The sequence below is a fragment of the Talpa occidentalis genome, unplaced genomic scaffold (assembly GCF_014898055.3).
Source record: "Talpa occidentalis isolate TD23 unplaced genomic scaffold, MPIMG_talOcc4v2.1, whole genome shotgun sequence".
Lineage (NCBI taxonomy): Eukaryota > Metazoa > Chordata > Mammalia > Eulipotyphla > Talpidae > Talpa > Talpa occidentalis.
The window spans coordinates 104,625,185-104,641,682 of NW_026555331.1; the positions used below are offsets into that span (position 1 = coordinate 104,625,185).

General features: G+C 36.8%; 1 protein-coding gene across 1 annotated transcript in view; it reads right to left on the reverse strand.

Moving 5' to 3' along the window:
• The window catches only part of HIBADH (3-hydroxyisobutyrate dehydrogenase), a 101,635-nt gene that overhangs the window by 68,636 nt on the left and 16,501 nt on the right, over positions 1–16,498 (reverse strand). The window contains exons 3-4 of the mRNA XM_037509656.2: positions 14,386–14,495; positions 11,808–11,929 (exon numbers count right to left, since the gene is read on the reverse strand). Of these exons, the coding sequence (XP_037365553.2) occupies positions 11,808–11,929; positions 14,386–14,495 (232 nt within the window). The remainder of the gene's footprint in view (positions 1–11,807; positions 11,930–14,385; positions 14,496–16,498) is intronic.

Consider the following 16,498-nt stretch of genomic DNA (forward strand, 5'->3'; position numbering starts at 1 on the left):
AGAGAACACAGTGTCCCTCTGCCACAGGAGGGTCTGGCAGGAGCAGTCCTGGTAATGGTTACTTCGCTGGAAATTGCAATGCAATTAAAATTGGCCTGCAGATTTAGAGATGAGGGAACTGCAAGGAGTAAATTCTTAGAAATAAACTGGGATGTTATTAGCAATAACCATTACTAACAATAAATGATAGCAACAATGCAAATACTGAAGGAAGGGATCACCTTGCCTCCTCTAACCCGTTCTTCTATTATTTTCTTAGGATCAAATTATTAAAGTCATCTCTACTATGTTATCTTGGGTAGTCAACTGTCAGTCTTGTCTAAACACATTAAAAACTCATTAACACCTAACACGGGGACTCTCAAAAATGACAAGTGTTACAAGGGTGTCTTAGACATGTAAAAAGAGGTTTTTATGAGAGCCTATTCTTTGGGACTAATTTCAAAGAAATTCTTGGAATTTACTTTTCAAACATTTCTGAACTACTTGTGCAAATAGTAGAAAATCCAGGCAAAAGGTATCCTCCAGAGACAAATGATACTTAACGGGTAAGTAAAAATTACAGGTAAATGTAAATGCCTAACATAATTAACCCACATCTGTGTATTGGTATTGATGAGTCTTTTGTCATTTTTTTTTTTTTATAGAGGCATGTTTTATTTATTTGTTTGTTTGTTCGTTTTTTTTTTTTTTTTTTTGTTTCGTTTTTATACATGCACTGGGTACAGTCAGAAGCGCGGGAGGGTGAGAGAATTCACCAGAGCCAGAGCAGGGAGCAGAACAGGCAGAAGGACCGAAGTACACTGCTGAGGGGAGCAGCGGGCGGCAGGAGAGGTCTGCGCGCCATGTGGGACCCTCCTCTGGTGGCCGGGGAGCAGCCGGGGATCGAACCGGCGCCGCAGAGGCTGCGGGCAGCTTCCCAACCCAGCGCTCAACCGCTGCACCACCGGGGAGGCCCGAGTCTTTTGTCATTTTTAAGAAATGGAGTTAGACAAAATCAAAGTTAGAGAAAATTGCAATCGAATTACTAAAGCTTTAAATACTAAATCAGACCACAGAGAGGCTTACTTTACTTAACATTTTTCAAGAGAATAGTTCAATACTCTCATACAAAGTCAATGCCACAAAGTACTTTTAATTTTTACAATAATAGAAGTTGATAAGTAAAAAGAAGTAAAAACCAATTTAGTAGACTATTCTGTAAAGGGAAGAACCTGTGAGAATGAATTATCTCAATCCTGTTAATCAACTTATTTCAAAACAAAAAGAGAGAAATCTCACTGAGGTAAGACTAAAAATGTAAGTGCAAACACCACACACACAACTGTGTAATCAAACAAGGTTGCAAGAGCATCAAAAGGACCTATTGTGAAAGCCCTTCCCCCTCCACACATTATAAACCAAGGCAAATTCAGTTATATGAAATTTAGTAAAAGAATTTGCATTTGGACAAAAATAGTAATGTTTCAGCTCAAAGCCAAGTGCAACTGCCAAGTTATAAAGCTTTAATGGAAATGTTTTAATGGAAATGCCAACAATCCCCTAACTATAATGGTGTTAGGTGCCAAAATATAAATAATTTTTGTTTTGTGGGCCCTTGACCACAAATTAGATACAGATCTAGTAGAAAAACAGTAGGTATCCAGTTCAGTAAGCAGCATGGCAAAGACTACACACTTGATTTTAAAAACAATAATGGAGCCTATATGAGACTTTCATTGAAGAATTTAGCAAGCCAATCTAAGGCTCTAAGACAAACACCTTAATAGATTTTGTGCTTACTACTCCATAGTCTAAGAATACCTCAAACAAATTACTAAAACTTAAGGCAGCCAAGTGGAGTATAAAATTTGGTTTTCTCGTAGGGCACTGTAATACCAACACATACACACAAGTTCAATTATTTAATTTTGACATTAATCCCTAACTAAAGCAATACAGTTTAGCAAATCAATGAGGCTTGCCAGCACAGAAAGCCTTGGGCTAACTACAAGTGCCACTTCAGAGTCACTTCAACTCACGGTCTCTGCAAATTCACAGACATATTAGGCAATCAGTGAGCTTTTTCTTCAATTATTCAAGCACAGTTAAGTATTGTAATTATGCCCTTAGAGCAGATTGAACAGTATTTGGTCATTAGTCACAAACAATAGTTTTTAAGTTGCTTTACATGCAGCACTGATTATACAGGAGAGCTGATCAAATTGGAACTAACTGTGAGAGCAGAGTCATTCCACACTAAAAACAATGCCTCTGCCCAAAATGGTATGACCAAGCAACATCTGACACTAAAGATTACAACTTTCATAAAGATGTGATTTACATAAGAGATAAATTAGTGTATCAGTTATGAGCTTAGTGTCGTGGGATGATTTACATAGTAATGTCCAGTTAGATTTACTATGGTAACTACTATCTGTTAAACAAAAGCATGGTATTAGACAGAAAGGGAGTCAAATTATAGATGACACAATTTTTAATAAACTGAGTGAAATGATCTGCTAAGTTTTGGTCATACAGATAAATGTTCACAAATGCATCAGGCTTGCTTATGCCTCAAAATCCCACAGAGCAATTCTCTCCACTGAAACATACCCTGGACCTGTGCATTCAGATCTCTGCTTACATGTCACTTCCCCAAAGAAGGTATCCTGTCCACTCTATTTAAAAGAGCCCTCCTCTAAATCTATTTTCTTAACTACTTATTCTGCCTTTTTTCCCCTTCATAACATTTAACCATTGAAATTATCTTTGTTATTCTCTCTATTTCTACTAATCTTAAACTCCAGGAGGGAAAAAGACTTTGAATAACTTTAATGCCCTAACCTAGTGCTTAGCATATAGGAAGTACTCAAATGTTTATTGCATGAAATAAAAAATGAAGCATGTCTCTTGTAATCAAAGTGTTGTCAGTATAACAGAGGAGATCAAGCAGTGTGTATCAGAAAATAGCATATAATCTTGTAAGATTTCTTTCTACACAGTAATTTTAAGTGCAAGATATTTTGCTAAAGAAAAAAACAGACCTTCTTTAATTCTTAGTTTTCTTTTTTTTTTTTTTAATTTATACGAGCACTGGGCACAGTCAGGAGCACGGGAGGGTGAGAGAATTCACCAGAGCCAGAGCAGGGAACAGAACAGGCAGATGGACTGAAATACACTGCTGAGGGGAGCAGCGGGCACTGCAGGAGAGGTCTGTCGCGCCATGTGGGACCCTCGCCGGTGGCTGGGCATCGAACCGGCGCTGCAAAGGCTGCGGGCCGCTTCGCAGCCCAGTGCTCAACCGCTGCGCCACCAGGGGAGGCCCAGTTTTCTTTTTTTTTAAGTTATTTTCTTTCTAAAAGTTCCAGCCCAGGGCCTCCCTGGTGTCGCAAGGGGTTAAGACGCAACCTATGAAGCTATCCGCAGCCTCTGCAGCACAAGTTTGATCCCCGGCCAGCCAGGGAGCAACCCACAGGGAACAGCAGATCTCTCCTGACTCGCCCGCTGCTCCCCTCAGCAGTGTATTTCAGTTTGCCTGTTCTGTTGCCCACTCTGTCTCTAGTGAATCCTCTCACCCCTCACATCCCTCTGGCCTGTACCCCAGTTCCTGTATGCATAAATAAATAAATCTTTGAAAAAAAAAAGTTCCAGCCCAATATCCAAGTACCCAAGTGAACTTTTAATTAACCAAAGTACAACAAAAACGAAACCAAAGGTGGCACAAGAATTATATGAATTAACCATTTTCCTTTGCCCTTGCTTAAAGAATATTTACTAAGTGTCAAATCTAATACCAAATGCTGAATCTAATACTGATTCCCCCTTTGGATGTAATTAGAAATCATCTATGCGGTTTCCAATTGATCTTTAATATAAATTTTCCACTTCCAAAATTGAAAATCCTGTTGTCCCAGAATCAGCTGTATTAATCAGATCTGGTACTACTCTTTTTAAATATACATAAAGCTGAACGAACATAAGATACAAGCCAAAATGTTTTAACAGCTAATCCAGATAGAACAAAGACAGCATTTCTCTATACAACATGTTGCTGTGATCAAATTGTTAATGAAGGCAAGTTCCCTTTTTGATTGTTAAATATTGAGAATACTGTTGTATCGCATTAGTTTGCATTTTATAAAACTATTCTATATCGTTTTATTAATATGTTTTCTGAAATTCTAAATTTGTAATGTAAGAACTTCCTCTTTAAGTTGTTCTGAATGTTATTCCATTTCTCTTATCCCAACCCTACCACCCTGATCATAATCACAAAGAACATTTCAAACACAGTAAATACTGATATTAGAATGTGGAGGCAAGTACTTCAGAAAGAGGTTAATAATCTGGAGATAACTAACCTGAAGAACAATTTGGAAATGAGAAATAACTTCAGGATGGTTCAAAATGTTTAACATCAATCTTGAATTAAAAAAAAAAAGTCTTAATTCAATCAACCGTGTTTTATTAAATGCCCACAAGGAGAGACGCACCAGAGGTACAAAGTTGAATAAGGTATGCTATCTTTACACTTCAGAGTCCAGTGGAAGAAGCAAGTACAAACATAAGCATAACACAAAGGTCCCTGCCACAGCATAAATACTGTATTATGGGAACACAGAAGAACATGAAAAAATAGCCTTATTGTTACTACATAAAACAATTCTCTCATCCTTTTGCTTTCTGGTATAATCCTGCTCAACTTCATGTCTTTATACCTCAGAACAGATCCTGCCCAGTCAAACTCATACATGTTAGGCATATGTCAAGATATCACTTAATCTTCTTTTATTCTGGAGATTTACTTGATTCAACTGTTTCTATCTCAATCCAACTACAAGACAAAAGAATTCTGATAGCCAATTAACAAGCATTCCAGAATGGGGTTAACAAAATGGAACTGATCTGATCTCTCCTGGGTTCTTCTCCAGATTCAAGAATAAAGACTTCTCAACCATTTCTTCTCAAGTGACTCTGGAACAGAAATGTTAGGTCTCTTCCAGATTAGAAACTGGCCTCTGAGGGTTAAAAAAGAAGGCACGCTCTCCACTCCACAACCCTCAATGATTTCACTATATGGCAAAACCTGTCAGCTACAAGAGAGCCGACAGAGGATCAACCACTGGGATAGATAAAATTGCTAAAAATGGGGTTAACAATAGGTGAAATTTATGAAAAAGAAAGGCAGCCACCACAGAATGGGGCTGAAGGGAAAAAGGGCTGGCAGGGTGTGGGAAGAACCTTCAATGAACCCTAAGTTACCTAAACCTCTCTGGACCCTAATTTGCCATCTATAAAACACAGTCAAATGAAATTATAGTTAAGGTTACTTCTGATAATAAAACTCAACTCTAAGAGCACAAAAGACACTTAAAAGCTTTTTACCCTCAGCAGTCCATGACAACATCTGAATTTTCTCAATTACTGAATTTTTACCAACTTACTTTTCCAGATCTCACTAAATAGCTCAACAGGGAAGTTAATTTACTTAGGTAACACTTAGTCAAACATTCTCCTTTACGATCAGAAAAAGAATAAGCCAAGAAACTGCTTATATCAGGTATAATCTCCTGAAGTGGCTTAAGAATAACATTTCATTTCAGCAACTTAGTTTTGGCATTATCTTACAATAATTCTCCCTCAGAAAGATTGTATAACACATTAAGCAACCAAGGGTAGCACACTAATTGATAAATAAGTAACCAACACTTCTAAATAATACTGGAAACTACAGTGGCTCCATCAGCAACCTGTTGCTACATTAGCCCAAACTTAGTGGCTTTATTTGCTCACAATTCTGCGAGTGAGCAATTTAGACTAGATCTACCTGGGCAGTTTATTTGCTAATCAGACTTGTGGTCACTAATGAGGTTGCAATCATCTAGAAGCTTGACTGCTGCTGGCTGGCCTCACTCATACAGACTTGGTATTTAGTACATATCTCCAGGAGGCTAGTCCATGCTTCTTCAAGCAGCAGTGGGAGAGTTGCCTTCAGCAAGAGAGGGCAAGACTTAATGTACAAGTGCTTCTGAAGTCTCGCCATGTGTAACATTTCACTAGCCAAAGCTAGTCAGATGGCTAGGCCCAGAGTTAATACAGGGAGTGGAAAGAGTATGGATAAAAGAGATATGAATCATACTGGCCATGATTGTAACAGTGCACCACGTTAGCTGTCAGTTATTTTTTGCAAAGCAATGAAAATAATTTTATAAATTAGGGCCTCCCCGGTGGCGCAGCGGTTGAGGGCTGGGTTGCAAAGCTGCCCACAGCCTCTGCAGCGCCGGTTCGATTCCCGGCTGCTCCCCTGCCACCGGAGGAGGGTCCCACATGGCGCGCAGACCTCTCCTGCCGCTCGCTGCTCCCCTCAGCAGTGTACTTCGGTCCTTCTGCCTGCTCTGCTCCCTGCTCTGGCTCTGGTGAATTCTCTCACCCTCCCGCGCTTCTGACTGTACCCAGTGCTTGTATAAACAAACAAATAAATAAATCATTTTTTAAAAACTATAAAATTAATTAATTAATTAATTAAAGGACAGTCTTTCATTTGGCAATCTTTATTTTCCTCCTGGAATAAATCAAAACTATAGAAACTAGTGTTTCCAAATAACACAGTAGAGTATGAGACAAAGAATATCACACTGAGCCTCCCCTGGTGGCACAGCGGTTGAGCACTGGGCTGCAAAGCTGCCCGCAGCCTCTGCAGCGCCGGTTCAATGCCCGACCACCAGGCGAGGGTCCCACAAGGCGCGCAGACCTCTCCTGCAGCACCTGCTGCTCCCCTCAGCAGTGTACTTCATCGGTCTGCCTGTTCTGCTCCCTGCTCTGGCTCTGGTGAATTCTCTCACCCTCCCGCTTCTGACTGTAACCAGTGCTTGTATAAATAAATAAATAAATATTTTTTTAAAAAAAGAATATCACACTAATCTTCGATTTTGTCAACTAGCCAACAGTATGATATTGAGATAAGTTACTTAGTATCACTGGATGTTATTTCCATCCTTGGTAAAATGGGAATGCTACTACTTGTCCTATTTATCTCACATGTTTCTCTACCTGAACACAATCCAGCTTTTTAAATATTTATTGAAAAATCAATTACCTTCTAGGGGCCTCCCTGGTGGTGCAAGGGGTTAAGACGCAACTTATGAAGCTGTTCACAGCCACTGCAGCATGAGTTTGATCCCTGGCCAGCCAGGGAGCAACCCACAGGGCACAGCATACCTCTTCTGACTCAACCGCTGCTCCTCTCCGCAGTGTACTTTGGTCAATCTGCCTGTTCTGTTCCCCACTCTGTCTCTGGTGAATCCTCTCACCCACCACATCTCTGGCCTGTACCCCAGCTCTTGTATGCATAAATAAATAAATCTTAAAAAAAAAAAATCAATTACGTTCCAGGCATTGTGCTAAGAAAAAAGAGACTAAAAAGTTACACTTCCATGGGGCCTCCCTGGCAGCGCAGGGGTTAAAGTCTCAGCACTATCAAGCCTATCACCAGCCACTGCGCATTGGTTCCACACCCAGCCAGGGAGCTAGTCCACGTGGTCTCACCCCCACACCTAAATAAAAATAAATCTTTAATTAAAAAGTTACAATTCCATGATGCCTATGAATGCAGTATTTAAAAAACTGGAAATGGGGGCCTCCCTGGTGGCACAGGGGTTAAAGTCTCAGTGCAAACCATCACCAGCCACTGCAGCATGAGTTTGATCCCAGGCCAGGGAGCTAACACACATGGTGCAGCAGACCTCTCCTGTCTCGCCTGCTGCTCCCCTCAGCAGTGTATTTCAGTAGATTTGCCTGTTCTGCTCCCTACTCTGTCTCTGGTGAATTCTGTCACCGCCACCCCAACCCCACACTTTTGGCCTACACCCCAGTTCTTGTATGCATAAATAAATTTTGAAAAAAACAAAACGGGAAGATAACCAAATAAAAAAAACTGGAAATGATCAAAATGTACTATAGGGAATAAAAAGACAAATAAAGCATGTTCTGTTTATATAGATGAACGCCACAGAGAACTTAAAATTAATGAACTACATGTAACAACCATGTGATGGTAATACTGTTTATGAACTGTGCACAGCCATCAACCAAATTTGCCAAGCCACAAACCCTGAGGCTGGGCTACTTATGTCCGGAGAAAGGAGTACCTTCTCCTTTGTGTAAATGTTCCTTCTTCTCATCTGAGGGAAGTTTCAGTGCAGAGGAAATGAAGTGTCTCTTTCAAATTCTCCTAAAGGTACTGTGTTAGCCTGTGGCTCTACACACACCATGGATGAAATTTGGGAATATAACATGAAGTGGAAAATCTCACATGGTGGTAAAATCACAAAATACGCTACTACTTCACTTCTATAATATTACATAGCATGGAACATAAACTACTGGTTAAAGATAAAAATTTATATAGGATTTAACTATGAAAGAAAGCATGTTAGTGAGATACAAAATGTAGGATACTGGTTCCCTTTAATAGGGGAGAAAATAAAATAGGACTGGGAGACACACACAAGAACATGAAAGATAACAGTAAGGCTCTATTTAACTGGGAGAGGGGTACACATGGGCTCAATGTATACTTATACTTCCTACTTCTATATATTTTTTATTTTCCATATATTCAATATTTAGTAAAAAAAAAAATGAAGAGAAAAAAAAAGACCTACTCTCTGTGCTTAAAAAGTCGGAAGCCTACAGGAAGAAGAGAATTAGTAGTGCCTGTAAGTATAATGTAATGTGGGATTGTTAAAAGCATGTTCAGTTTGACAGTTTTGGAAAGAAGCATCATATCCACTGAAGAATGCCAAAGTACTCTATATAGTAATACATATGATATAAAGTGATAGCCATGTAAGTATAAAATAGTTACTCACATTGTTTCAGGATAATAACAACAACAGGTGAGTGAGCAACATTTGTTGTTGATATGTTAAAAAGCCACACAGGACCTTAAAATGGTATCAATTGTCATAAGGATATCATAAAGAGCTGCTCTAGGCTGGATCTAGTAAATATCAAAATGAAACCTGGAGAAAACCTTCAATCTGCTATTCCCTGAGTTGGTAGAGTGATACAATAATGATGTTTTTCATTATTATTCCACAGAATAATAGTTAGCATGAAGTAGAGGAAAATGCTAGACTGAAGAAACCAATCACTTGCTCAAAAATCTGTACAACGTTTTTATTTACCTGGGTTAAGAATACAAACTACACAGTAAGTATAATATGTTCCCATTTATATTTTTAGAATACTACTGTAATTGTATGTATCTCTACATGAACACAAGTGAATACATTTTTCAAGTCTGGGATAAGGAACAGATGAGGGATGAGGAGAAAAGGAAAATGGGGGAAACTTTTTTTTTTTTAAGATTTTATTCAAATTATCTCAAATATTTTACGTTTCAAGATTGATGATTATAGAACACCTCTATAAAACTGAGGGCCCACCTTGGGTATCTAAGCCATTCTTTTCCCAGGTTCCTTTTCTTTAATTTTTAAATCTTTAAGTTTTAATACTTAAAATATAATGATTAGGGCCTCCCCGGTGGCGCAGCGGTTGAGCGCTGGGTTGCGAGGCTGCCCGCAGCCTCTGCGGCGCCAGTTCGATCCCAGGCTGCTTCCCGGCCACCAAAGGAGGGTCCCACATGGCACACTAGACCTCTCCTGCCGCCCGCTGCTCCCCTCAGCAGTGTACTTCGGTCCTCCTGCCTGTTCTGCATCCTGCTCTGACTCTGGTGAATTCTCTCACCCTCCCGCGCTTCTGACTATACCCAGTGCTTGTATAAATAAATAAATAAATAAATAAATAAATCTTAAAAAAAAAATTAAAAAAAAATTTAAAAAAAAAATAATGATTATTTTAGATGAAAACATTTTTTATGTTACAAAAACAAAAATTAATCTAAGCAGGAATGAAATAAATGTATTTTTTTAAGTATTCCATCCTGGGAACATTGTCCTCTGTCTCTGTTCTAGAATTTAGCAAACAGTTCAAGTTTAGGTTGTTTCAACAACTCTTCTGGATGCTATGTAGTCTCCATCTTATAACCATGTTTCTCCAGTTCAGCTGGAAACTGATTGCAAAGTCATTTTCCACACTGTAATCATCCCAGTTAATGATGTTTTAACCAGCCTATTTATCTTACAGGAAATTTCTTCTACTTTATTTTAACTGGAAAAAAAAAATGGAGCCATTTTTAGCCCACCATATTAATAACAGAAAAAAATAATAATTATGAGAAGACAAATACATGCTTCTATTAATAGACTGGTCAATCTCATAAAGACCATGATGATGTCATGGTGATCATGATCAGGTCAACCAACATATCATCATAAACCAAGTCTACACAAAGTTTCAGTTTATAATATAGTTCAGTTTCAGATGTATTGTTATAATATTAGCATTTTAAGCACCTTAAACTACAAAACGGGGTTTAAAAATAGTAAGAACAAAAGGAATTTCAGTCAAAACAACATTAAAAATAAAATTGGTATTCATTGTCAAGTGCTAATTTTAGACTACAATCTTAGAGCAAAACAAGGTCAACCAACATAAGATCACATGTACCATATCAATTTTCAAATTCAACTATAGACCCACTCGAAGAACATGTTTAGTTTATTAATTCTATTCTATAAAAAAACCACACCAACACCAAGTTTAAAACTGCTTATTAGTACTTTATGATCAAAGTGCCTATACCACATTGTAAATCTTTACACCTAAATCCTACTTAACCAATTCAATATAAGAATTAGAAGGGCTAACAATTATTTACACTTCCACCTACATTCAAAAAGGGTTTGGGATATAAGAGACCTTTACAAAAAGACCATTAAGTTCTTTAAGAAAAAACAGAAACTGACTTAAATTATTATATTTTGCTATTCAATTCCAAAGTCCACAATCAAGTTTAATAAAACTGTAGTAAAATTGTTACTCCATTGTCTACCTCTATAATTAGTTAGCTATAGATAGATACAGACAGACAGATAAGGTATTTGATCACACAGTTATTTTGGAAAATTTAGAATTACAAAAAATATATAATCCTACCATTCCAAAATACCCAGAGACCCATGCTATTAGAACTTTATTAGCATGTCTCCTTTTTCTCTTTTCAAGATAACCATATGATTATTAAGTATGTTAACGTGGTAAAATATATTTACAGATTATCTTGTATTAAGTTACCTATGTATAGGTGAGAGTAAACAAGTTTTTACTTCTATTGCATATTCACAGCTAATTTAGACCTATAATTTTTTCTTTCTCCTAATGATTCTGTCTGGTATATCAGGATTATACAGGTCTTACAGAATGAATTGGGGATCATGTCTTTTTTGCCTATTTGTCTAGAAAATTTCATATACAATTGATGAGATAATGTGCGCCCTGAAATTTTGGTAATATTTACCTGTAAAAATCATCTGGCCTAATGTCACCCCTGTGAAGTACTTTTTCCTTTTTACCACTTCTTTGATTTCTATAACAATAATGAGATTATTCAAGTGAATTATTTCTTGAATCTGTTCTGAAGTTTAATCTTATAGGAATTGATCTATCCCTAGACACAATTTGGATCAAAAATTCACAACTCTTCAAAGTTGTGACATCCTTTTATCTGAATTTAGAAGAAGCAATGTACCTTGAAAGTACTAAGTAACATAAAAAAGTCTTATTTTTGTTTTTAATGAAAGAACTGAAGATCTTTAATAAGCCTTTTTAAAAAACTAGATACATCTTGAGTACCACAAAAATCATCATTGCTACTTTTGACAAATAGAAATAGTTATGAATATATTTTAGCTACCACTCACCACCAGAAACAGGGGCATCCATAAAAACTGCTCCCATTTTTTCAACTTCTTTGGACAATTCTTTAGAAACTGCAGGATCAATAGTACTGGAATCTATTAATAGTGAGCCTTTCTTCACTTTTCTAAATAAATAAAAAAATTATGGTTTTAAAAATATAGTTTTATAGTTTTTAAAATATAGTTTACAACTTTGGATGAACAGCTCATACAATTATAGGGTCAGAATCCATTAAAAGCTGCCAGAGATCAGGACGTCTTTGGTTTAGTATTAAAAACATTATTAGAACAGGTTCAAAATCAAATTAATTTTCAGAACAATTGTATTTCAAAGTAAATCCAAATTCTTTCAAAGTCATCAAAATAATCTAATAAACTACATGGTATAAATCCTGGTTTTAGGTGAAGTACACACTATACCATAAAAATATAAGTAAGCTAAGATGTAAGCAATTTCAAACACCTATTAACTTTAAAAGATTTACTTGGTAGGATTTAAATTTTTGTTTCTGGGCCCTTTAAAAAGTAATTTATTTGTCTTTAACAGTCACATTGCAAATTTCACATATCCATGTTATTTCCACCAGGTAAAATGAATATAAACAACTGAACTCTAGCCATTTGCTTTAGGATAACATGTTCTTTTATAACTATAACTTTTTAAAAACAAAGTAAAACACCAAACAGACAGAAAGGAAAATATAGGAATGGACCTGGAAATCTCATAAACTTTTTTTATTCTTGATGGTAAATTTATATACATATACTGGTAAACATAGCAAGCAGTCTTTTCATAAATCACTTTATATCAATATTTAAATGGCATTCTTATAAGAATTTTTTGTTTGTAGTATAAAAGTAAAATACTTACCTATCTAGTTCCCCTACAATCGATAATCCATGTCTATCTTTACTGGCAAGGATATCCTGACCTAAATTATCATTTATTTAAAGGGCTATGGCTAACCTTTAATTCAAACTTCTCAAAGTTCTTAATAACCTTTCATTCAAACTTCCCAGAGATCTTACTAGCAACCAAGAAAATATGTAATCATATTTATACTTGATAAATTAAAATTAAATATAATTATTAAAGGGGAAAATAATCATTGGTAAAAACTACAAATAAGTAAAATCTTTCTATAGAGAAAGATAGTATACAAAAGGCTTTAAACACTTCTAGATATAAAAATTGATCCTATTTGACTGCAATGACTGGGTATATTTCACAGAAAAGAACTAGCACACTCTAGTTACAGATTATTTCAGTATGCAGAGTTTCACTTTCTATAACCTGAAAAAGTAAGAATTAAATTTACCAGTCTTCTATGATATTTATGTCTTGAATCTTTTAGGTAAATAGAAAGTTGTCTCAAAAATTACACATGCATTCAGTGTAGGGAAATGAACCTGACCCTGAAGAAAATTAAAAGCAACACGTGAGAAGCAAATTATAGTTCAACGTAAAGTCAGACTGTTTCAAAGCAATTTCTAGACAAAACTGTTCTGATAGCTGGTCACTTATTCCTTAATAACGGATATTAATAAACATACGCTTGTGTCTCCACATAAGCTTTAAGTAATTTTTCCTTGAGTGGTAAAGCAGGACCATAATTAGAATAGGCTAAGTAATGAGACATCTCAGGTCATCTCTGGACCACACACACTGTGGACCTGCCGGCTCCATCCAAAATGAGTGTCTTTCAACTGTCCCTGAAATCTAAACATTTATCTTATCAGTTTTCTGTCTAATGTCTTTTGCTTTCAAGTTTGTTAGTTTTCCAAAACAATTCAATTTCCAAAAACTTCAAATTTCATAAATTACAGTTTTGTGAAATTAAACCCTTTGTTTTAGCCCCTCATGTGTCTAAGGCCTACAGTTCATTCTAGCTCTTTGTTGAAATTTAACAACAAAACAAGTTAGGAACAGGAACCAGTAAGACCAGAAAATGAAATTGGGAATTCCACCACTGTCATGCTAACATAACCACAATGGTTTGACAATAAGCAGCAATTAACCAAAAGCTTCTCAAAGTCAGGCTAGGAAATTCTGCCCTAAATTATATTTTATTTAAAAAGCTACTGCTAACCTTTAATTCCAACTTCTCAAAGTTCTTACTACAGATGTACTAACCCAGAGGACATACAATAACTTTTTATTATGTAATAAAATGTTAAATAATGGTGTTCTTTCCAATGTTTGGTTTTATTTTTCATAGAAACCTTTTACTGAATTTCTATAAACCATAACAAAATTACGCTTGTTAACAGTCATTCAGTTTAAAATGCAAGCTTTAAAAGTCTCTTAAACATTTTACCAATGAAAGCATAAGTTTAACGTAGGAGTTAAAGGAAAGAAACAGAGGCACACACACACAAAAATAATTCCCAAAGTCACATACTTGACTCCAGTGAAAAAATAAACCCTTTACAAAGAAAGAAAAACCATACCATTCAGTTTAAGAAGAAAATAGTAGAGAAAAGTTTAACAAACATAACTGCAATTTCTTAATAGTTCTAACAAATGTGAAATTCATGAACTATCGTAACAAGAAAATATCCACAATTGAGAAATACATACTTCAGAATTCCATTTTCTCCAGAATAAACTTCTATTGCATTCATACTGGTGGGCAACATTGTAATAATTCTGTCAGCTTTGTCTGCTACATCAGCTGGAGAAGATACTACCTTTAAAAAAAAAAAAATTGCAAAGGCACATTATTTAAAATGTAAGCAGTTTCTAGAACACAAGGAAAATTCACTTTTTATACAAGCTAAAAACAGTGACAGTGAAAAAAGTAATCTTCATTTCCAAATGACAAGAAAATAAAAATTTACTGCCTAAAATAAAGCCCATTCCTTATACACATACAGATGCAGTTTCTATGGAATCAAATCTACTGTTTATTTAAAAAAGTGTGAAGTGAGCTGAGGGGGAAAGGGCAAAATCCAACAGTCCTGGGAACAGACACACTTCTCATGGACTCCTCCAACTTGAGTTCTTAAACAGCATACTTTTTGGTAGATGGTTTCACTAAGAAAACATCCTAGTACAAAAGGGCTGACAGTCAAAATACAGGATTCACCAGTGAGTTGATGGACAAAATCCCCTAAACAAAATCAAGCCCCAATCACCACTACCCTTCAATCTCTGTCTTCAAGAAAAAAGAAAATTAAGCCTGTTTCAGAAAAGACCAGGACAGGTACATGAGCACTTAGTACTAAGGAACGGGTCGGTTCTCTAGGTGTGTGCAGGGTTAGGTGCAGCGCTCATTCACCCTCCTGCTCCCTCTCATGACCTTAATACACCTGGTGAACCAGTAGGCAACCAAGAGATCAGAAAAGACCAGGAGCTCACTCCTTGACTCAAACTCTCCTTTAACAGAAAGAAACTATCAGCTTCAATTGTCACAAAGCTCCTTTAAGCCTTTTCTCACTTTATAAAAGACAAAGGAGTATCAGGGAGATAACAGATTTCCCCACAGAATGATTCACATGAAATTGACATATATTCTACTATGAAATGAAAGTGACATGTAAGCATTTAAGGAAAGATAATGACTCCGCTTTTCATGTGGTGGAAGTACAAGTAGCATTTCCTTTTTGCCTTTGATGAAAGTGAAAGAATGGGAAGCCAAAGCTTTGTAATCTAAACATTATGAACTCGAAGTAATTACATTTTAATTTTCCATGAGACTAACAGCTTCTAAATCAAATTCTAGAAATAAAGGCATTTTAGCATAAAGTAATTTCTTAGGTCATACTTTAAAATTTCAAACAACCAAGTATCCTAGAACTTTGTATAGTAACAGAATAGGAAATAATATAAAATATCTCTGACCCTAAAAAAATTTCTATCAAGTTACAGATACTAAAATTAAATGAAAACCTTTACTATACCCAAAAAAATACTGAAATTCAAAAAGAGGCAACTATTTCCTGACAAACAGTTCAAGTTTGTTTACTCAAGAAAAACACAGCTCAGTAAGATAAGAAGATAAGACAAGGAAAAGTTGGAAAAGTCATAATTCTCTACTCCTGGACTATAGCAAGAATACAGGTTACACATTAGAATCCATGTGTTCATCCCCACTTAAAGTAAATACAATGGAAAACAGTGGCATACCTTTTAGTGGCCTTTGCTTTCACCCAGCTCCATCTCTACATCTTTCTGGGACTACAGTAAGCTGAGAGTTCTGACAGTCAATTTCAGACTTTCTCTTTGGAACTGAGTCTCTTCCATTGAAATTTCACTTCCATCTAGATAACTCCTACTGAGGTGCCCTCAGGAGCACTAACAATTAGCTCACAGATCTAAGGGTACTTCACACCTCCAAGCTTCTCATGCTGGCAGCTCCAAAGCAGGCAACTGCCAAGTGCATGGGGGGGGGGCATCAGCCCCCTGCATCCCTAGCATCTGCTTCTTAGGAAGCTTGGGTTGCCAGAGCACTGCTAACCCCTCAATTATATAAGAAAGTGGTGTCAGAGCTCACAGATGCGGAAAAAACACACAATGATAGTGATAGGGCCTCCCTGGTGGCGCAGCAGTTGAGCGCTGGGTTGCGAAGCTGCCCGCAGCCTCTGCAACGCAGGTTCGATCCCCAGCTGCTCCCCGGCCACCGGAGGAGGGTCCCGCATGGTGCGCAGACCTCTCCTGCCACCCGCTGCTCCCCTCAGCAGTGTACTTCAGT